Consider the following 23649-nt stretch of genomic DNA (forward strand, 5'->3'; position numbering starts at 1 on the left):
TGTGACTCAGATTGGCCATGCCATCACTCCGCATAGTGAAAATAAGGGAGTCCATTTACTAGTTAGGTCATCTCTAGAGCTTCCCTGGCCAAGGAATTTTACATATAAAAATTGGCTAATATGTGCTAATTGAAGACGTTCATTTGCCTTGCTTGATAGAATGATGCATTTTCCTTCCGTTTGTTTTCAATTCATTAGTAATGATTAATTTTCTGAATCTACGAAACAAGAGCAACTCGACAATCCAGAAAATGGCATTCTCAATCTAATCAAAGAAATTGGAATTTTGTTGGATTGGTTCAGTTCCTCATCATCCACAAGCATAGAGGTATTCCATTTATTAATAAGGTCGGGCCCTTACAAATTACAGCAAACAATTACTTGAAATGTTGGTTATTTGAACATAAGCAAACTGAAATTAGCTTTGTGTGATCATTGGAGTTTTACATCTTCCACCACCATAAGAATCATCCCGTAAGTTATGAGTCTCAGATATTTGCATATGCCCTGCAAAAAGCATAGGCAATAGCTTATATCATATTGAGAACTGAAAGTAGGTGAATACCCGCCAATATGGGGTTGTCATAAGTGTAGGCAAAACCAAAGAATCTTTATCCATTCATACTTTCTGTCGTTTCAGAATTTGGCTACTCTTTTTAAGTTCCAGTCTGGTGGTTATCATCCTAAACAAAAAACCAAGGTTTCAAGCACTTTTTTCACTTTCATCAATGATTTTCACTCTACATATCAGATTATCTAGAAGATTATAAGCAAAACGTACATTATTGTTGTTGAGAAAGAAACCAACAGGAATCACTGGCAAGAAGATCTCTGAAGAAATTTAATTATCATTGGAGAGCCTTCTGGCAATTCCAAAAGTATATTAACACCAGATGACACACCGTTCCCGAGTACAAAAGGACCTTACAGAAAGTGAGTCAGCTTCACTCTGTCATTATGACATTCTGATGATCAAGAACCACGCATCTTCAAGCAACTGCTATATTTATTTGTAAAGGAAAATTCCCCAAGCGTGTGTGTATGTTGTGTGTTAGGACTTGAGTGTAAATTTAGGAATGTTACCTCTTTCCCGCAATATATACACCGTAAATTATAGCTACCCCCGTGACTGCAGTGCCAAGAGATGTGAGGATCTTCACTGCAGAGACAGCAGGCTTTTGTTCAGGGATTTCTAGCAGATCCTTTATCTGCAATACATGGAACAAATAACCATTCGACATTGGCACCTAAAAATTCATTTTAAACATAGGGAGAGAAAGATGCCCCTAGTCCAGGGGTATGCACTAGTACAAAGGTACACCAGGCAAGGCACGGTTCAAGGTATGCATTACGCACTATGCCTGAACCTAGGCATACACCTTTTTAAGTTGTCTTTTTTTTTCCTATTATGTTTTACACTTCTGTAATGGTCTATCAACTACTGAATTACCTTTTATTTTTACTTGTACACTAATAACGATCTATTAACTTATAAAATAAACAAAAATAAAGACTTTTCGAATACTTAAAGCATTAACTCTAGTAAATAGGTCCTTAAAAGCAATATTTCCACTAAAGAAGCAACAACACAACTAATATATTATCTCCAATCCTAAAGCGTAATGAATTGCAACTAAGATCACAAGACTGATCTCATTATATATACGGACCATAAATTTATGTTGGAGGGCCCAAACCTCAACATGAAGTTGTTTAGGTCAAGTGGCTTTTATGAAGGACCAATCTCTTATGATTAGAAATGCAAGATGCTTAATAAATAATGCAACTAGAAATAAATAAATAGATTGAAAGTTCCACATATGAATTGTTGAATGCGTGAAGCACCTAGGTACAATCCACATATGTTTGCTTTTTTTATCAGCATCCACATATGTTTGCTTTCACTTCCACATTTTCACTTAGAATATGTTTTATATGTCATGTTTATCAGTTTATATATTTTAGTTTGAGCTAAAAGGCTATTTAAAGCATTAAACTTCTTTTAAAGTTCAAATTTTCATGTTTCTTAATGTATAGCTGTTTTTCATTTTCTATTTTAACTTTTTCCCATGCTTTGTATTTTTTTTTTCTGACCTTGTGGCTTGCACTTTTGAAACATTGCTCCCAGGGCATTTTTCCTTTTGATTAATGACTCCAAGTTTATGTTCCCCACTGTCCAGAACTCTAGATGCAGGATGTCTTTTGATTAATGACTCCAAGTTTAATACTTAAAACTCATCAACTCATGATTTATTCATTTAAATTTCAAAATATAAGAAAAGAGACGTTGCTTGATGCAATGGTAAAACCTCGGGTGGACAAGCATGAGAACATGGACTCAAGTCTGAGAGTAGCCACTTTGTGCAAGAAAATTCTGAAGGTCTTATAATTTCAATACAATACGTCCCAGGTGTTTCGGGACCCCTCTTTTTTTAATACAAAATGTGAAAACTATCCAGTCGAATTGAGAAGAGAGAAAGAAAAGAGGGAAGAACGGAGAGAAGAAGAAGAAGAAGAGTGTCGAACTGAGAAGACCAAGAGTCTCACCCAGTCGACCATCTATTTGAATTTGACAAATAAGTATACAAAGACAGAAATGCCCCTGCATATGTAGGAGGCAAATAACTAACACATTACTTAGATGGAAAAGATTAAAATACCCTCTTTAGTCGACTCTAACACTCCCCCTCAAGCTGGAGAGTATTGTAGTTCGGCAGATCTACAAGAGAGAAGAGAGAACAAAGAACAGTGAAGAGAGGAGAGAAGAAAGAAAAGAGAGATCTATTCCAAGAACTATAGCTGGTGGCGCCTAAGTTAATATTTATACTTAGGGCGACCACTCATAACTAATACACTGAGGAAAAGACAAAAAAAAACCTTTTAGTAGGTTGCAGGCCTCTACATACACATTACAATACTCCCCCTCAAGTTGGAGCATATATATCAATCATGCCCAACTTGTCACACAGTTCATTATGTCGAAAATAGTGAAGACCCTTGGTAAGGACATCAGCTAGTTGTTCCTTGGAACTGATGTAAGGAGTACAAACTTCCCCCTTTTCAAGTTTCCCCCTTATGAAATGCTTATCAACTTCAATGTGCTTGGTCCTATCATAAAGAACTGGATTGGCTACAATATTAATGGCTGCCTTGTTGTCACAATAGAGGGACATTGAGCCATCAACCGAGAGGCCTAGCTCTCCAACCAAAATCTTCACCCATAGTACTTCAGCAACTCCATTGCCATGGCCCTATACTCAGCCTCAGCACTAGATCTGACCACTACACTTTGCTTTTTGCTTCTCCAAGTGACCAAGTTCCCACCAACAAAGGTACAATATCCACTAGTTGTTTTCCTATTATCAACTGCTCCAGCTCAATCTGCATCTGTGTAGACTTCCACTTTCATATGATCATGTTTCCTGAAAAGTAACCCAGTTCCTGGATACTTCTTTAGATATCTGAGTACCCTCTCAGCTGCCTCTAGATGGGAGGATGTTGGTGCATGCATAAACTGACCAAGGACACCAACAACATAAGCTATATCCGGTCGAGTCATTGATAGGTAGAGGAGTCTTCCTACCAACCTCTGAAATTTCCTGATATCTATCACTGGTTCTCCAGTACAATCACCAAGCCGATGGTTTTCTTCAAGAGAAGTGTCTACAGGTTTTGCTCCTAACTTTCCTGTGTCCTGCAAAAGATCTAGAACATACTTCCTTTAGGAAATGAATATGCCCCTTTTGAGTGGGTAACCTCAATACCTAGGAAATAATGTAGCTGTCCCAGATCTTTCACCTCAAACTGCATGCAAGGGATTCTTTGACCATTTTAATCTCAGAGTCTCAATTCCCCGTAATCACAATGTCATCAACATAGACAATTAATATCACAACATTCTTCTGGTTTCTCTTGACAAATAGAGTATGGTCAGATTGGCACTGCTTGAACCCAATTTGTTGTAGAGCCAAGTAAAATCTGCTAAACCAGACCCTTGGGGATTGTTTCAAACCATATAAAGATTTTTTAAGTTTGCAAATTTTCCCTTCACACCCTTGTGCTACAAACCCAGGAAGCTGAATCATGTAAACTTCTTCTGCCAGATCCCCATTTAAGAAAGCATTTTTTATGTCTAGTTGGTGGAGCTCCCAATCAAAGTTAACAACTAAGGATAGTATAATCCGAATAGTGTTCATTTCGGCAACTGGGGCAAAAGTCTCTGCATAGTCAACCCCATACACCTGAGTATACCCTTTTGCAACTAGCCTGGCTTTATACCTTTCAATCGACCCATTTGCTCTATGCTTTATTGTGAATACCCACTTGCATCCCACTGGCTCCTTGCCTTCGGGAAGATTCACGAACTCCCAGGTATTGTTTTTGTGAAGAGCACTAATTTCTTCCTTCATTGCCTCTGTCCATTCATGTATAGATAAGGCTTCTGCAAACACTTTTGGGAATAGAGACGGAATCAATGGCAGTCAAAAAGGCACAAAATGCGGGAGCAATGTTTTCATAGGATAAAAACTGAGTAATAGGATGCTTAGTAGTACATGATCGAACCCCTTTTCTATGAGCAATCGGGACATCAAGATCATTAGTAGGATCATCAATAGCAATAGGTTCAATCATATCAAAGGGAACAAGGGTACCTGGATTTTCCTTCAAGGAGTCAGAAGGTGTTGGATGTATAGTCTCAAGTTGCTCCACAGCCTTCGAATTCAGTAGTCCCTTACGGTGTCTCAAGAAGACATGGAATGGAGAGGAGTCGAGAATAGGAGGAAGAGGGATTTGAGGAGCTGGAGCTTGCCTCTCCTCCTTTACACTATTCTCCCCATGAGGAGGGGCTTGAAAGAAGGGTTCTGACTCAATAAAGGACACATCCATAGATACAAAGTATTTAGAGGTGTTTGGATTGAAGCATTTGTAGCCCTTCTAGAAGGAGGGATAACCCAAGAAAACACACGGAACAGATTTGGGGTCCAATTTACCCTGGCTAGGAGATAGATCATGAATAAAGCATTTACACCCAAACACACATAGAGGAATGGGAAATAAAGGGGATTGAGGGAAGAGAAGTTGATGTGGGACCTTGTATTGCAGAAGACATGATGGCATACGATTAATAACATAAGCTGCAGCCATCACAGCCTCAACCCAAAACCGTTTTGGAACATGCATGTGAAGCATCATTCTATGGGCAACTTTGAGGAGATGGCGGTTCTTCCTTTCAGCAACTCCATTCTATTGTGGTGTTCTGGCACATGAGCTTCTGTGGAGAGATACATGTGAAGAGAAAAACTCAGCTAAGTCATGATGGAAATGCTCTTTTGCGTTATCCGATTGGAAAATTTGGACTTCAACATGAAATTGAGTGAAAACCATGCGATGGAAATCTTGCACAATCTTGGGTACCTCTTCTCTCGAGTGCATACGATATAGCCACGTGTATCTTGAAAAGTCATCAATAAAACTAATAAAGTACTTGTACCCACCCTCAGTAGGTATGTTAACAAGGCCCCAAACATCAAAAAAGACTATGGAAAGGCAAAGTAGATCTTTTATTATTCAATGGAAAAGTTGTTCTACAATGCTTACTCAACTGACACGTTCCACAATGCAAACTAGTACGAGACACTGACTTGAACAATTTAGGAAACATAACTTTCAAAGACTCAAAGGACAAATGACCAAGGCGATTATGCCATAACCACAATTGACTGTTTGTAGACTAACTCACAGGCTGACTCATAAGACTCACAGAAACTGATGCCGCAGGGCCAACTTTATTCTCTAGGATGTAGAGACCATCAACCATATTCAAAGACTCAAAGGACAAATGACCAAGGCGATTATGCCATAACCACAATTGACTATTTGTAGACTGACTCATAGGCTGACTCATAAGACTCATAGAAGCTGATGCCGCAGGGCCAACTTTATTCTCTAGGATGTAGAGACCATCAACCATATTCAAAGACTCAAAGGACAAATGACCAAGGCGATTATGCCATAACCACAATTGACTGTTTGTAGACTGACTCATAGGCTGACTCATAAGACTCATAGAAGCTGATGCCGCAGGGCCAACTTTATTCTCTAGGATGTAGAGACCATCAACCATATGTCCTTTACCAATCGCCCTCCCCAAGGTTAAATCCTAGAAAATACATCAATGAGGAAAAAAGGTTACACAACAGTTTAAAGACCGAGTAATACTACTTATAGATAATAAATTGATAGGAAGTTTGGGAACATGCAGGGTATAGGATAAGACAAGGCCATCAAGAAGAGATACAGATCCCTAACCAGCAATGGTGGATAGAGACCCATCAACAAGCCTCACTTTATCCCTTCCAGAAAGAAGAGTGTAGGTCTAAAAGATATTTGACTTGCTGGTCATATGGTTTGATGCCCCTGAATCAATGACCCAAGGTGACTCGGGAGCAAAGGTACACACATGAAATGCAAAAGCACCTTTACCTGATGTAGAAGCAAATGAGGTAGAAGGGGTAGGAACCGACCCGTCCAACTGCCCGAGTGTCCTACCACAAAATTCCAAATGACCTCTGAAAGAGTTGATGATATCTTCCTTAGGATCAGAACCACTAGGATGCTCTTGAGAAAACACAGTAGTTTGATTACTTTGCTGATAGTCTTAAGTGGCCAATTTTGCAGAACTAAATTTCTTCTGAGGAGGTTTCTTTGAAGTGTCTTGATTTTTGGTTGCCACTTGGGCTTACCCACTAATTCCCAACAGGTTTCTCGAGTGTGTCTAGGCTTCTGGTAGTGAGTACACCACAGTTCGTCCTTATCTTCACCTATCCTTGGTTCCCCCTTTTTCATTCCTGTGTTGCCCCCTCTTGCAACTAGGGAAATTGGTTGCTCCCCCTCAGAAACATTCTTGAGATTGCAGCTAGAGCAACTGGTTACTTCCTTAACTGAAGGAAGTTCCCTACTTCCCAAAATCTGCACCCGGAGAGGTTCATAAGCCAGGTTCAGCCCATGTAAGAAAGCAAAAACCTGCAGTTGGGAGACAAGTTTTTTATAGTCCTGTGCATCTTAATCCTTCCTCTAGTCAATGGTCTGATAATAGTCTAGTTCCTTCCAAACAAATGTAAGGGCTGAGTAGTATGTAGATAGGCTACAGTCACCTGGTCTACACGTAGACGATTCTGCTTGAAGTTGACAAATATTGGCAAAATGCCTCTGTTCAGAATAGGTTGCCTTGGCTTGGTCCCAGATTTTACTTATGAATGTAACAGTATGTACCTAGCTTCCACGACCCACAACACATAGAAAGAAACCTCAGAAAAGACAAGTTTCAATGCATTCGGCTGCCACCACAAACTCAAAAAAAACCTTCTACTGCATTCAGTTGCCACCACAGATCCAACTATCATTTTTTTAATGCATTCGGCTGCCACCACACCCTTCTTCTTGGTACAGCAACCAAGAGAGAAGAAGAAAGAAAAAAAAATCTGAAAGTAGCGCCCAGAAGAAGCACACAATGGAGTCTTCAAACAAAATAGTTTTTCTAGAAAAGGAAAGAGAACCAGATCTGGAAAAGTTGCGCCCAGATCAGAGCTCTGATACCATGTAGTTCGGCAGATCTAGAAGAGAGAAGGGAGAACAAAGAACAGAAAAGAGAGAAAAGAGAGATCCATTTCAAGAACTATAGTTGGCGGCGCCTAAGTTAATATTTATACTTAGGGCAACAACTCATAACTAATACACCGAGGAAAAGACAAAAAAAAAAAAACTTTTAGTAGGCTACAAGCCTCTACATACACATTACAACAAGTATATATCATATAATCCCAACTTGTTACATATATAGCTCACTCTTCCCGAACTCAACCCCTTTGTGAACAGATCAGCTCACTGATCACCTGTTCTCACATGCTCTATGCTTATCACGCCATTGATGACCTTTCCCTTACAAAATGGTAATCTACCTTTGTGTGTTTAGTTCTCTCGTGAAAATCTGGGTTGGATGAGATGTGAATTGCAGCCTGGTTGTCACAATATAGCTTCATGGTTTTGCTTATTGAGAACCCGATTTCCTGCAATAGATTCTTTAACCGCACTAGTTCACATGTATTGTGTGCCATAGCCCTGTATTCTGCTTCTGCACTGCTCCTTGCTATCACAGTTTGCTTGCTCTTCCATGTCACTAGATTTCCTCCAAGAAAGGTGCAATAACCTGTCTGCGTCGGTGTATCCAACTATTTCAAGATCACCTCCTGGCTTGTACAGTAACCCACGACCTGGAGCCCCCTTCAAATACCACACAATCCTAAGAACTGCATCCCAGTGAGGTACCCAAGGACTCTGCATAAATTGGCTTACCATATTGACAACAAATGAGATATTAGACCAAGTGATAGTTAGATAATTCAATTTTCCCATTAGCCTTCTATACCTTCCAGGATTATCAAACAATTCACCTGTGTCACTTCCCAACTTCACATTTAGTTCCATGGGAGTTTTAGCTGGTTTAGCACCTAGTAATCATGTTTCTTCCAACAGGCCAAGAACATATTTCTGCTGACAAAGGTTTATGCCTTTCTTTGATCTAGCAATTTCTATACCTAGGAAATACTTCAACTTCCCAAGATCTTTTGTCTAAAAGTGATCTTGTAGGAATGTCTTCAGTTTATCAATCCCAACTCTATCACTGCCAATTATGACTATGTCATCCACATAAACTACTTGCAAGATCTTCCCGGCCATAGAGTCATAGCTGAATACTAAATGGTCAACTTGACATTGTCTCATTCCGAACTCCTTCACCACTTCACTAAATTTGCCAAACCAAGCACGGGGAGACTATTTGAGCCCATAGATCGCCTTCTTGAGCTTACACACCTTACCATCCTCCCCCTGAGTAACAAACCCTGGTGGTTGCTCCATGTACACTTCCTCTAGAAGAGCACCATGGAGAAAGGCATTTTTAATATCAAGCTGAAATAGAAGTCAATCATACATTGCAGCTAGAAAATCAACACACGTACTGAGCCAATCTTTGCAACTGGAGAAAAAGTTTTTACATAGTCTACACCATAAAGTTGAGAGTACCCTTTTGCAACTAAACGGACTTTCAGGTGTTCCACTCTCCCATTTAGTAGATACTTAAAAGTATACACCCATTTATAATCAACAACATGCTTACTTGGGGGGAAGAGTGGTGAATTCCCATGTATGATTGTGATGAAGAGCAAAGAGTTCCTCTTCCATAGCGTTTCTCCACCCTGGCAAGGTAAGAGCCTCTTGGACATCCTAAGGTGTGGATACAAAGGACAACAGGGTAATAAACTTGCGATGGGAAGCAGAAATGTGAGATACAGAAACACAATTGGATATGGGGTGTAGCATGCAACTACGTTTACCTTTCCGCAATGCAATAGGAAGGTCAAGATCAGAAGGCAATTCGGTTGTGGAAGGAGTTGGATCAGCCGCCGGGGTAAAAGGTGGTGGAGGTGCTGGTCTCTGTCGATGAGTATACACTTGACGGATTGGTAGTCTTTCAATACGCTCCTGCATTGGGGAAGGTAGAGACTCAGGCATAATGGGAACCACAGGAAGGGAATTATCAACCGGAAGAGGAAGAGGAACCTCTGTAGGAGAAGGAGGGATATCAGGACCAGAGAAGTATGGCACTGATTCAAAAAATGTAACATCAGGACAAACAAAGGATTTCTGAGTAATAGGATTGTAGCATTTATACCCTTTCTGAGTCGTAAAGTAGCCAAGGAAGATACATTTAATGGAATGAGCATCCAACTTGTCTAGACCAGGACCAAGATTCTAAACAAAGCACATTCACTCGAAGATCCTGGGAGTCAGGGGATATGGAGACAAAGTGGGAAATAGGATAGAGAACAGAGAACGACCATCAAGAATGAACGAGGGCATGCAATTAATGAGAAAACAAGCAGTAAGAACTGCATCACTCCAAAAACGTTTAGGAACATTCATATGATGAAGAAGAGACCGAGCTGTTTCAAGTAGATGTCGGTTCCTCCTCTCAGCCACCCCATTTTGCCGAGGGGTGTAGGCACAAGATGTCTGATGAATAATACCATGTTATTCTAAGTATTGCTAAAATGAAGAAAGAAAATACTCTCTACCATTGTTAGAACAAAGAATTTTAAGTGAAACACCGAATTGTGTACGCACTTCAACATGAAACTTTTGGAAAATGGAAAACAATTCACTTTTCTTTCATTAAATAAAGCCATGTCATTCTTGAACAGTCATTAACAAAGATAACAAAATATTTGTAACCATTATAAGACTCAATTCTAATTGGACCCCAAACATCTGAATGAACTAAATCAAAAAGACTCAACATACGACTATCAACTCTACGACTGAAGGAAACCCGATGGCGTTTCCCATATTGGCACGACTCACACTACAAAGATGACAGCTGACTCAATGACAGAACAAGAAAATTGAGAGCTTTAAGAGATGGATGGCCGAGTCTACAATGCCATTGAAGAGGAGTCAAAGAGGTTTGAAGTGCAACTATAGAGCCACCACCGTCAAGATAATACAATCCGCCAGCTTTATGCCCTCCACCAATCTTCTTCTCGTCGTTAGATCTTGAAAAACACGAGGAAGGGTAAAATGTGATAGAACAATTGAGGGATTTGGTTAGTTTATTAACAGATATAAGATTAAAAGGAAAATTGGGAACGTATAAAACAAAAGACAAAGAAAGAGATGTTGTGTTAACATTACCAATACCGTAAATGAGGGAAGTAGATCTATTGGCAAGGGTAAAATTATTTAATGTAGAGGTTGGAGAAAGGGACGAAAACACACCCGAAGTCCCGATCATGTGATCAAAGGCTTCAGAGTCAATTATCCAAGGTGAAGGTTTGGATGCTAGGCAAGCTATACCTGAATGATCAAGGGTGGCAGTATTCTGATGTGAAGTGGCCTGAATAAATCTCTCGTACTCCTCTCTTGGAATACTAATCATCTCCTTCCCAGAAGTAGTTGTGACTGTAGAAGATGTTAGATCAACTGGTTGAGTATCACTGACTTCACTACCATCAACAGCTGCATGATTAGCCCATGTGGATGGTAGGCCATGAAAGTCAACAAAATTTAACTGTGTGTCCACTCCCACAATGTGTGCATTTCCTAGTAGTGCTCCCCCTTCCTTTGCCACGGCCTCCCCTTGAATCACAACCTCCTCCACTGCTACAACCACCCATAGGGTTACCACGGCCTCCCTTAACCATACGACCACCTCCTCTGTGCCCATAAGAACCACCTCGAGTGCCAATAAGTGCTGATTTGTCGGAAGGTATGTTACTCTCTTTGGGGCTAAGAGATATCCTACGGAGACGGACAAACACTTCTTCTAGAGTAGGGAGAGCTGACCCTCCCAATATCTTTGCTCTGACAGGTTCATACTCTGCCTTCAGTCCACCAAGAACCATGTCACATCTAGTTGTTCCCTTTGTTGCTGCTGAATTTTGATGCCCGGAGTTAAGGGATGGTAGACATTAAGTTCATTCCGAAGATTTTTCATACTAGCATAATATTCTTCAAGAGTCTGATTTCCCTGCTGCAAATTGAAGTATTCCTGATAAAGCTGATAAAACCTTGTAGTGTTGTCTTGTCTAGAATAGAGTTTCTTGGCATGTTCCCATATATCCTTTGCTATATCTAAAAACATGAAGTTAACACTGATTTTAGGCTCCATACTGTTCCACAACCACGTCATGATTTGAGCATCCTCTTGCTTCCAATCACTAAAACCCGGGGATTCAGCACTAGGTTTCTCCTCTCGTACATGTTCCGCTTTCTTTTTAGCCTACAGAAACACTTCTTCCACCGACTTCGCCCACAAAACATAGTTTTCACCGTTGAGTTTGATGAATGTCACCTGGACACTTAAAAAATCAGAGGAGATCATCACACTCGATTTCTGGTCACCACTCGCATCACCCATCGATGCCATTTAAGTCTACGAAGTCAGTTCTGCCCATCACACACAAAAATAAATCAGTTCCAACCACTGCACTACTGTTCTTCAACTATCAAACCAACACGCTTATAATCACCACGAACTTGCCCTAACGTACATTCGGCCACTTTGAACACCACTGTACTGCAAATAGGCAGATTTATAACCATAGAGAATCCCTCTTGAAACTGCTCATTAGAGGGTTCAGACCATCACAGTTGAACCTACTCGACCACCACAGCTGTCATGCATGGTGACAGTCGTCCACACAAAGAAAAAAAAATTGTTTTTTTGTTCACTCAAACTGTTGCACTCATCCCCTGTCACCAGAGGTTAAGCCACCAAAACCCTAGAGATTGCCGCAGAAATCTGGGATTCGCCGCAGTCTTCTACCCCAGATTTCTCACTAGAAAAAAAATGAAAATAAAAAGAGAAGAAGGAAGGGAAGAGAGCAGATCAATGGAAAGCTGTAGTCGATTTTTATCAGTGATGCTCTGATACCATGTGAAAACTATCCAGTCAAACAGAGAAGAGAGAAAGAAAAGAGAGAAGAAGAAGAAGAAGAAGAAGAAGAAGAAGAAGAAGAAGATGAGTGTCGAACTGAGAAGCCCAAGAGTCTCACCCAATCGACTATCTATTTGAATTTGACAAATAAGTATACAAAGACAGAAATGCCCCTGCATATGTAGGAGGCATATAACTAACACATTACTTAGATGGAAAAGACAAAAATACCCCTCTTTAGTCGACTCTTACATAAAATATAAATAAAAATGTACCTAAAAACCAATTTTTGAAAAAAAAACTAAAAAAACATAAAAGCGGATGGTTTTTAGTACCGATACGCCTCTGTCAATACATAGGGGCGTATTGATACTTTGAACCATAGTTCTATCCCATCCACTCCTCCCAAGACCTTGGATAGGTAGACCAATATTGGTAGTGGCCCTTTCAAGAAAAATAACAAATCAACCTTATCAATATCAGAAGAAAAAAAAGGTTGCTCTAATTATAACTGTGTGACACTTTTTTTTTATCAATAAAAGAAACATTTTATTAAAGAAAAAGGAGAGATAGGTACAAAGGCAGGGGGAGATAAACACTCTTAACTCCCCCCCCCCAAAAAAAAAAAAAGCTAAAAAATTACATATAAGCCCAGAACAAATGAATTCTTCCCACCCCTTGTTGGCCAGGGGGAGATAAACACTTCTTGATCCATTGTAAACTCACTATCATATCCCAGGTGATGTAGGACCAGCTCAGTTCTAGTCCTTAAAGAATGTTGAATGGTCTTCTTTGATCAAAATTTTATGGCTGTTGATGGCTGTAATGATTTCTTAAAGGAATAAGAGAGAAAATAGGGAGAGAAAGAAGAGAGAAGATACCTGGAATCACTCACAGGGTGCCTAGAGTCACTCTAGGGCATGGGAATCATTCACCATAGTTAGCATAAGCTGAAGAAAACTCCATAAACTTCATTGCTCTTCGTGTAAAATGCCCATACATATTTATAGATTCTAAACTCATAATAAACCTAGGAGTCAAACTGTTAGACTCAATAATCCTAGTAGAATGGCAAAATTATCCCCGATGTCCAAAAATACAGAAATACATAAAATTTCACAAAATTCCAATTTGGACTCTTCATCTCCTACATCACCGAATCAACCATTTAAAGATTAAGTAACTCCACATGCTACTCTCCTCCTTTTTCAGCCAGTCTATTACCAATTTAGAGTCTTCCTCAATAATCAAACTTCTTATGTTGAGTTCCTATGCCTTTTTGACACCTTCCAAGACAGTCATGATTTCAGCTCAGAGAGAATTTCCTTCCCCAATTGGGCATGAAAACATAGCAATAATCTCGCCCTCTTCATTCCTAAAGACCCCTCCAATGCCTGAAGTGCCGGGCTTTCCTTCACTGCTGCCATCAAAATTTAGCTTTCTAAAACCAGGATCTGGAATAGACCACAAGGATGAGGAACATTCTTGTTAGGAGATGAACAAGCCATTTCCAATTATTTAGCAGAGCTGTTGAAGAAATGTCTTCACATAACTTCTAGGATTTCCCCATTGCATACCCCTAAAGTGATTACTTCAATTATTGTCCCTCTATTCCTTTCCTTATCAGCAAATATCCTCTGATTTCTTCCTTTCGTATTATCCAACAAACTGCAGCCCTGGTGCATCTCAACAAAACCCTCTTCTTTGTCCAGCTATCAGCAAAAGAATCAAAGAGGCCTAGCGCATCTGGTGGAGGAGTCCATCTACAACCAAACAAAGAAAGAAACCATTCCCAAATAGAAGAAACAAATGGACAGGAGAAGAATAAGTGAAAGCAAGACTCACCATCAACTTTATAGAGAATACACCAGTTAGGAGTTAAGCACCAAAAAGGCTTTTTTCTTTGAAGGAGATCACCAGTGTTGATCCTTCCAAGAAAGCTTCCCAACAAAAAGCCCCAATCCTAGGTGGAACCAATTTACCCCAAACTTCCTTAACTAGAAAGGTTTGCCCAATACTATCAAAAGGTAAAGTTAAAGCTTTGAAGAATGAAGCACAAGTAAAACTGCCAAATGGAGAAGGGACCCAAATGCCCAACTTTGAAGGGTCCAAGTAAACTCCTTTTAAAATTTGAAGTAAAGTCAAAAGGCTGTTTACATCTGAATCCCTAAATCCCCTTCTGAAACCCAAATCCCAGGCAAGCTCAAGACCCTCAATAGGAGAAGAGAGGAAAGTGGAAGTTGGCTCATTTTTGTAGTCAAACAAAGTAAAGAGAAAGGGAAATCGATCTTTCAAGGGCAAATCCCCCACCCACAGATGTTCCAAAAATTTTACTGAATTTCCAGAACAAAGGTTATACCTAATAAAAGGAAGGAATAAAGGTAGGATGGCATGTATAGACTTCCAAGGAGAAGCACTAGTAGCTCGAGCCAATGCTCCCACATCCCAACCCTCAATCGTCAACCCATGAATGCTCAAGATTACCTTAACCCATAACCTGTCCTCTATCAGTAGTCTCCACACTTTCCCAACAAAGGCATATTTCTTTTTTGAAGATTTCCAATGCCTAAGCCTCCAAACTTCATGCTTTTAATTACAGTTTCCCAACTAACCATCTGATCCTTTCTTTTCCCCTAGTTAAGTCCCTACTATTTTCTACAGGCTTTTGGAAACCCCAACTGGAATTTTGAACACCGATAAAAAGTAAACTGACAAATTGGCTAAAGTCAAGTTGATTAAGGTTATCCTCCCTCCTAAAGATACCTAGTTCCTCTTCATTGAAGCTAATCTCTTCGTAACTCTATCCACCACTAGGTTCCAAATTATCAGTTCTCTGATTGTCTGCCAAGGGAAGGCCCAAGTAATTCATAGGCCAATTGGATACTTCACAATCCAAGATAGCTGCACATTGTGACATATCCCTTTCATTCATATTCACTCCCACTACACAACTCTTGTTAAAATTGATTTTCAAATTTGATATTCGCTCAAAGAGTTGAACCACTAATTCCAGATTTCTCGCACATCTAAGATCATCTCCTACACAAAATAATATTGTCATCAGCAAACTGCAATTGGGTGATAGGCATTCTATCCCTTCCAACTCTCTTCAATCTCCTCTTTGGGTTAATCTCCCCAAGACATCAGCTACCAAGGTAAACAAAAAGGGTGAGAGAGAATTACCCTGTCTAATCCCTCATATTGCTGGAAAGTGATCAGCAACAGTCCCATTCACCAAAATTGTATAGTAGCAAGTTCTCAAATAACCTTGAACCCATTTGCACCATTTCTCCCCAAATCCAAAATTTACCATTACTTCCAAATAAAAAGGACCAGTCCACCAAATCATAGGCCTTCTCTAGACCAAGTTTGTAGACTATACCCTTCTTTCTATTCCTTTTGAACTCCTCAAAACTCTCATTAGCAATAAGATCTGATCAATAATTTGTTTGTCCTTTACAAATGCTCCTTCATTTGGGGAGATAATAAAAGGAAGCACAAATATAATTCTCCGAGACAACACCTTTGCAACGATTTTATACTAACTATTAGCCAGGTTGATGGATCTAAACTCTCTTGGGTGATTTGCCTCCAACTTCTTTAGGACCAAAGCAATAAAAGTGGAATTCAGCCCAGGATTTATTATCCCTCTTCTAAAAGACCCTTAATAGATCTTCTTTTAAGAGGTCCCAGCAATCTTGATAGAAATCCATTGTAAACCCATGCGGCCCTGGTGTTTTAGCTCCATCCATAGGCCCTCAATAGATCTTTTAAGAGGTCCCAACAATCTTGACAGAAAACCATTGTAAACCCATCTGGCCCTAGTGTTTTAGCTCTATCCATCAAGAAAGCCACTTCCTTTACTTATTCCAAATCAAAACTCCTTTCCCACCAATCTTTGTGGTCTCCTAATAACCTTGGCCACTTTAACCCTTCTATTCTCAATCTCCCCAATAGTGGTCTTCTAAAGATAGCTTTGAAGTAATCCATAAAAGCTCCAGCAATTTCACTTTGTTGGGTGATTGTTACTCCATTTAGCTCTAGCTTTGATATGAAATTTTTCCTTCTTCTACCACTTTCTAGAGCATGGAAGAATGTGTTTCTATCCCCTTACTTTACCCACTTGTGCCTAGACTTTTGTTTCCAACTTATCTCTTCTTTAAGCAAGATATCCTCCAATTATTTCCTTAAAGACCATCTCTGTTCCTTCTCACCTTCCCCAAAAGTGCCTTCAACTTCTTTAGCATCCAAAGCTCCAATCTGATTGATCACCTCTTGTTTTCTCTCGTCCAATCTCCCAAACTGTTGAAAAATCCACTTTTATTTTAGTTTTCATTTCCATTAACTTTTGATGGAACCTCATTCCCTCCCAATTAGCCCTTAGATTGTTTTCTTCCCATCATTCCTTAACTTTCTCCTTAAAATCAAGGTGACAAAGCCACATATTCTCAAATCGAAATGGAGCTGGACCCCTTCCCCTCAAGCAAGGTTTAAAGTTTCGATACAATACGCCCGATACGAAGCGTATAGTATTGTATCTTTGAAAAATAGATACGGGATACGCATGGAAATCAGACGTTTCATCTTTTTTCATGCGTATCGGACCCATATCGGGGGCATATCGAGGGCGTATCGGGGGTGTATCGGTAGCATATTGACGAAAAAGATACGGCCAAAAAATTAAAAAAAAAGGGCAAAGCAAGCTTCTTTTCCCCGAAATAAGTCTTCTTTCACCCCTAAATGACTCTAAAACTCCAAACTTCATTCCTAGAGTGCTGGGTTTAAAGAAGTTTGCAAGAAACAAGTATGAATTGTTAATTTTTTCTAAATATTTTTCAATTTTTGAAAAAATATGACAAAAATAGGTAATTTTTTCGATTTTTATAATATCTTGTTATTTCTTTTTTTTTCTTGAATGTTTAAATTTATGTTGATCTACATTTATTACATTCAAAAATCACAATTTTTTTGTGTTATCAGTAGATTTGCGGAAATTTCATGAAGATATTTGGGGAAAATATAAATTAACAAAAAATTTGAAAATGTAACTTTTTCTCTGCCTATAAAGACTAAATATGTTTTAGATCTATGGAGTTATCTATCATATCCATAGAGCAATTGAAATTTCTTCTTTAATATTTTTTGATATTTTACATTTTTAGAATTAAAAAATAAATAATAATTAATTATATTTTATCATTTGGTCACAACAATTGAATATATTATAATTCTATGGATGATCTATCGTATCCACAAACCAATTGAAATTTCTTCTTTAATAATTATTTTTTTTTATTTTAATATTTTTAGAATTAAAAAAATAATTAATTAATTAATTATATTTTATCATTTGATCACAATGATTGAATATATTGTAATTCTATGGATGATCTATCATATCCACAAAGCAATTAAAATTTCTTCTTTAATAACTATTTTTTTAATATATTATATATAGCTTATTTATTTTTTATAACTTTTGAAAATGAATAATAAATAATAATTATTTAAATAATAAGTGATTATTAATTATATTTTCACATAGAAGTTGTGCCAATGCATGTTTTATGATTGGATAGGAGAGTTGGTTGTTTCCCATCCCATAAAACATTAAAACTTAAGAATTATAATTTATAAATTTAAGTTAGGCATAGGATTTTTAATGAAATTATAATTAACTACAATATATTTCTTCATAAAACCATTAAAATATATTAATTTAATGTATATACACATCATTGAGGTCCTATATTTAATGTTGTTGATGTATTTTTATGATTTATTAAAGTATTTATAGTGTTTCCAAGCATATCTATGTGTATCTTAGCTTTTCTCTAATACACATGCGTATCCAAGGCATATCCCGATACGTCTCTTAAAATTGCCTTTCCGATACACTTGGCGTTTCTGATACTATGAACCTTGCCCTCAAGTCCTCCTTAGATAGAGAGATAGGCCGATGATCAGAAAGTATTGATAGGAAAATTCAAAGTATAATTGTGTGACACTAAGATGGATAAGAAGCAACAAAAGAGAAGACTTAGTGATGCAAGCATGAAAGTAGCAAAGGAATCCTTGGAAGAAGAAATGAAGATTCTTATTTCTTCATATCCTTGAACAAGAGGTAATTTCATAATTTTTGGATTATTTGAATTTTGTTACATTAGTTTGGTGGTGTCTTAAGAATACGGCTGTAAGTATTTAGAAATTTACTATTATTAGATAAAAAGCAAAATTACTATTTCTGCTAACTTATGGACTTAGTGTTATAGTAATTCCCATAATTACAATTTATAGTAAAATCACAAACTATTATATTTAGTAATTCATTAGCCTCTACAGTTATTTCTAACAGGATAAGTAATGGGTATTTAGAATTATTGTTATTCATAAAATATGGGCATTTTGAATTATTTTACAAGTTAGAGTCCTTACTTGAGTATCCCTGAGTTACTTATTGCCTACTGGGTTGCCTTAGTTCTAAAGTAGTTCGATTTTGTTTTGGGGTCAGTTCTCACTCTTCTTCCCACCATGTTCATCCCAATAGGACTTTCTGCTGCTCACCCTACATCACTTAGGGTACCTCAGAAGTTACATCTAACCAGGCCACCAGGGTCTACCATGCACATTGGTTCATCAAGTTCCATGCTAGATGATTGGATACAATAGCTGGCCCCATGTGGGAGATTTCCAATCTCACCAGATAATCATCTGATCAACTGCAGTTTTTTGGACAGCACAAACATATTTCAGAGTTCAGAAATAACCATAGAACATATGTTTATTTCATCTGAGTCATCTGCAATTCTGCACAGTCCACTTCTGGTGCAGTAAATCTCCTACGTGGGACCAGTAGACCAAGTATGCTAATATGCTTTTCATACGTCCTCCTTGAATCCTATTCAAATTAAGTTGTCGACTCACCAACTCCTTGTGGCCTATTCAATATGTATTTTTATGTTCAGGTAGATTTTTCCAATAAAAAATGTTCACTGACTTTCACAGGTTGTTTCCAGTGCTTCTTAATTCCTTGTAGGTGCCCCTTTCCAACAACTGCAACAACAGAAGTATGTTTACTGGCAACTCGAAGCAATGTGGATGACATGTACCTGCACATAGACATTAATTTTAAAAATACATATAATAAAAATCTATCCCACCATATAACCAAAGTTAAAACTCAAAGGAATGCCAAAAAATGTTTCTCTATAGGATATGTAACAGAAAGATATCATAGCAAACAAATTATAAAGGGTCTTATCATTATCATTACTTGGAATGGCTAATTTTTCAAAACAAGGAGCACTAGAGAAAAAATTCATTGCCAGCATAAGCATTCTCAACACTATTTCACAGTATTCACCTTGACCACTCCAATAATCTCTGGTGGTTATATGGGTTTTCACAGAATGAATAACTTCATATATGATAATAATAGGGAGTGGGAAAGCTACACTTACATCAAGAATATTTCTTTGATTTTTTACTTATGGTTCACTTTACACATCAAACCTTTGGTTTTTCATGAAAGATGTATATCAACTGATATTACTTCATCTACTCTCAGTGCAATATGCATACACACATGACATATACATGCATTTGTCTGTCTTTTGCACGTGTGGAAGTGCAGTCAGTAATATGTTGGACATCACTTCTTTCTCAATATGATGGGCATTCAAGCAAGGAATCCCTTTCATGACCTTCTCAGAAGGTTTCAACTATATCTACAAAAGTAAAAGGTTTAGTAGATACATTCACAGAGCAAATCATCCATTAGCATAAATAAATTTTAAGATTAGGGGAGCTTCCTCCCTTCCAGAAAACCATATTACAAAAGTGGCAAAGGAAAAAAATAATAGGATCCTTAGAAACTGGAAAATTGTATTGGTGCTATGATACCCAAATGCCTGTACATGCCTACTAGCATACCCATGCCAGGCACAATATTTAACGACTATGACGCAAGATACAGCATGGGCACTTCTAGATCTACTCTACATCATTAACACTTTTAGAACAAGTAAAGTGGCATTATTAACAAATTATACCATAAAAAGTATATGCTTGTTAGAACTCAAATAAATTTGGAAAGACGCAAGTATTGAGATGAGAAATGATGTTTTGCTTGATAAAACTAGATATAAGAACTGATATAAGTGTATTACATGGGATACCTGTACTTGTATCTGTGTCTGGGATTTTACAAGTTATATCCTTATTTCTTATATCCATGCCCGTGTCTGTATCTGTATCTGGGGATCATTGCTGATAGAAGGACAATGCCCAGTATATAATATTGCTAATTCACATTCAAACTTAGATGATCTAATAATATTGTCAATGCTTTAGGCTCAGTTTGGGAAGAGTGCAAAGGCAAACATGCACAGATAATACACATAGGTTCTGTTTGTATTTGTACTGAACATATTTGTATTTGAACTCTTCCCAAACGGAGCCTTAGGAAAAAGCAAGGATAACAAGGCAAAATTTGTTACAAATTGCACCTGATTCAGGAATGTTGTAACAAGGTGACAGTTTTCTATTTTTTGTGATGTATCACCCCTGGCTGTTGTATTTTTTTTTTTTTATGAGCTTGGTTGTTGTAATAGTTCCTTCATTTCAACATTTTTGAAGTGTGGGATTCTATTATTGTATAATGAAATGATGATTGCTGCTGATGATTAAAAAAATAGTGATGATAACAACAATAAAGGTGTCATCATTCCAACCAAGAAATGAAAGAAAATGTTAGTAGTAATCACAATTAATTGTGCAATAGAATGTCTTTTCTTTAACAATAGCAGAATTTCATTAGAAATATTTAAAAAATACAAGATAGGGAGAGGTAAATTTTCTTAACTCTCCACAGACAAAAAAAAAACTATTACAATTGAGCCCAAAACAATTGGTTCCTCCATCTATCAAAAAAAAAAAACAATCGGTTCTTCCCAACCCCTTGTTAGCTATAACATCAGCAAGACCATTTGCTGCCCTTTTAACCCAACTGAACTGCACATACATATCTTGCATCCACTTGAATCTCCTTTTTTCATTATGGAAAGCCCAGAAACCTTTTTCTTCCTTTTGTAACCACTCCAATACTAGCTTTGAATCAACTTCTACAACCAGCTTCCTCACATTCAAATCCTTTGCCTTTTGAAATCCCTCCATGACAGCCATAACCTCAGCCCTTAGGGAGTCACCTACTCCAAATGGGCCTGAATATAGACCAATGAATTTGCCTTTACTATCCCTAAACACCCCTCCAATACCAGATGAGCCCGGGTTTCCTGCACTACTCCCATCAAAGTTCAGCTTGATGTAGTCAACCGTTGGAGGAAACCAAGCAGGGCTTATAATATATTTGTGGTAATCAGAACTAGCCACTTCCTTCCATTTGTTCATGATATCACCTGTTAAGAAATCAGCAAATATCTTCATAGATTTTACCCAATGAACCACTCTCTCCATGATGGTTTCAATGACAACTTCTCTTCTTCTTTCCTTGTCTTCTTTCTTCCCATATAGTCCAGCTCACAGCCACCCTTACACATCTCCATAACACCCATCCCCTTTTCTTTGGCCATCCGAAGAAAGTAGAAGGAAATAAGCTTTGCACATTAGCTTGAGGAGACCACCTACACCCAAGCAACAAGAAAAAACACTCCCAAATAAAAGCTACAAAAGGGCAAGAGATCAAAAAGTGAAAGCAAGCTTCTCCACTAGCCTTACACATAACACACCAGTGTGAAGATAAGCATCAATTAGTTCTTTCCTTTCGGAGTAAATCGCAAGTATTAATTCTTTCCAGGAAGACTTCCCAACAAAAACCTCCTACTCTCGGAGGGATGGCATTACCCTAGACCTCCTTCACTAGGAAAGTTATCCCCAAAGAGTCAAAAGGTTGAATCAAGGCCTTAGAAGGAGCATAGGAAAAGACACCATAGGAGGATAAGTATCCCCAAAGATTCAATAGATTGTCAAGGATATGCTTTACTGGATTTGTTGGATTTGCCAATAACAATAGAGACAAGGAGGATCTAGGTTCAACTTGCAGTCAAAATCAGCTATTACTTCATCAAATGTTGTTTAATGAGGCCAAGGTGACTTGCACGGCTTGGTCAAACATCAAAGATTTTTATTTATTTTTTTCTTGTTTGGAAAATACAATGAAAAGAAACATTTATTAGAGAAACAAAAAGAACAATGGAGTGTCAAAATAACACCCTATCGTCAAATATCCCAATTTACAACAACAAAAAATCGAAAAATTAAAAATAAAAAAAATCGCAACTTAAAACCAGTCATCTATTACAATATCATGGTTGTCTCAAAAACTCCAACCCAGAGACATCTCTCTCTCTCAATGTCTTCAAATTCCAGATGAACAATCCCTTTGAAGAAATAGTTGGTTAGCCACGAGTGTGGGGTTCCATACCCAATTCAAGCTCTAGTGTGTGTGGTTTCATACCCACACCTAGTTGTTTCTAATTTATTTTATTAGTGGTTTCTAATTTCTTTAGCTTCTAATTTTTGTTATTAGAAGTTTCTAACTTCTGTTAAGTTGGGTTGGCTGGCCTTATTGTTTCTACTTTTTGTTTATTTCCTATTCTTGTAAGGATCCTGAAAGCTATAAATAAAGGAGTGTATGGGGCAGCAGATCATTCACCACTGAACCCCTTCTTTCTTTTCTCCTCTCTTCACTCTTTTTCTCTCTCTCTTTCTCTCTCTTTCTCTCTCTTTCTCTCTTTTCTTCTCTTCAAACCTGTAATACAATAAACAATTTTCTTCTTCTTTCAAGTTGGTATTAGAGCCTTAGATCTAGGGTTTCTCATGTGGATTTAACTCAGCCAACCACATGAGAATTGTTTAGGGTTGAAAGTTCAAAAAGATCCTTATTTCGGCTGATTCTTGGAGGTTGCAAGAAGGCTTTAGCAGCTGTCCTAAGCTGTGGCAGAACTATTGTTACCTGCTGTAGATGCAAAGGAAGTCAGGGGAGAGAAGCAGAATTCATCTGGCGGATTGCCCTCCCATACAACTCCAAATGGTCACAGAAATAATTAATAATATCATCCCTTGGATTAGTCACGGAAGGACTCATAGTAGTGGTACATGATTGAGGCTCTGGAGAGGCTAAGTTTGCTGCATTAAAC

General features: G+C 38.1%; 1 protein-coding gene across 12 annotated transcripts in view; it reads right to left on the minus strand.

Annotated features, from left to right (window-relative positions):
- Window positions 1–257: 257 nt before the first annotated feature.
- The window catches only part of LOC104604908 (uncharacterized), a 68772-nt gene continuing 45380 nt past the window's right edge, over window positions 258–23649 (minus strand). Inside the window, exons 8-11 of one of the 12 annotated variants that reach the window (XR_016085692.1) lie at window positions 19491–19602; window positions 1084–1208; window positions 626–923; window positions 258–507 (exon numbers count right to left, since the gene is read on the minus strand). Coding sequence is in view for 6 of the 12 variants with exons in the window: in XM_010269477.3 (XP_010267779.1) it covers window positions 433–507; window positions 626–683; window positions 1084–1208; window positions 19491–19602 (370 nt within the window). In the remaining 6 variants the exon portion in view is untranslated. Of the gene's footprint in view, window positions 508–610; window positions 1209–19490; window positions 19603–23649 lie in introns of those variants that run through there. The other 11 variants (XM_010269477.3, XR_016085693.1, XM_010269480.3 and 8 more) reach the window with 11 other exon arrangements.

This window comes from Nelumbo nucifera, chromosome 1 (genome assembly GCF_055504915.1).
Source record: "Nelumbo nucifera cultivar China Antique chromosome 1, China Antique-T2T, whole genome shotgun sequence".
In the NCBI taxonomy this organism is placed as follows: Eukaryota; Viridiplantae; Streptophyta; class Magnoliopsida; order Proteales; family Nelumbonaceae; genus Nelumbo; species Nelumbo nucifera.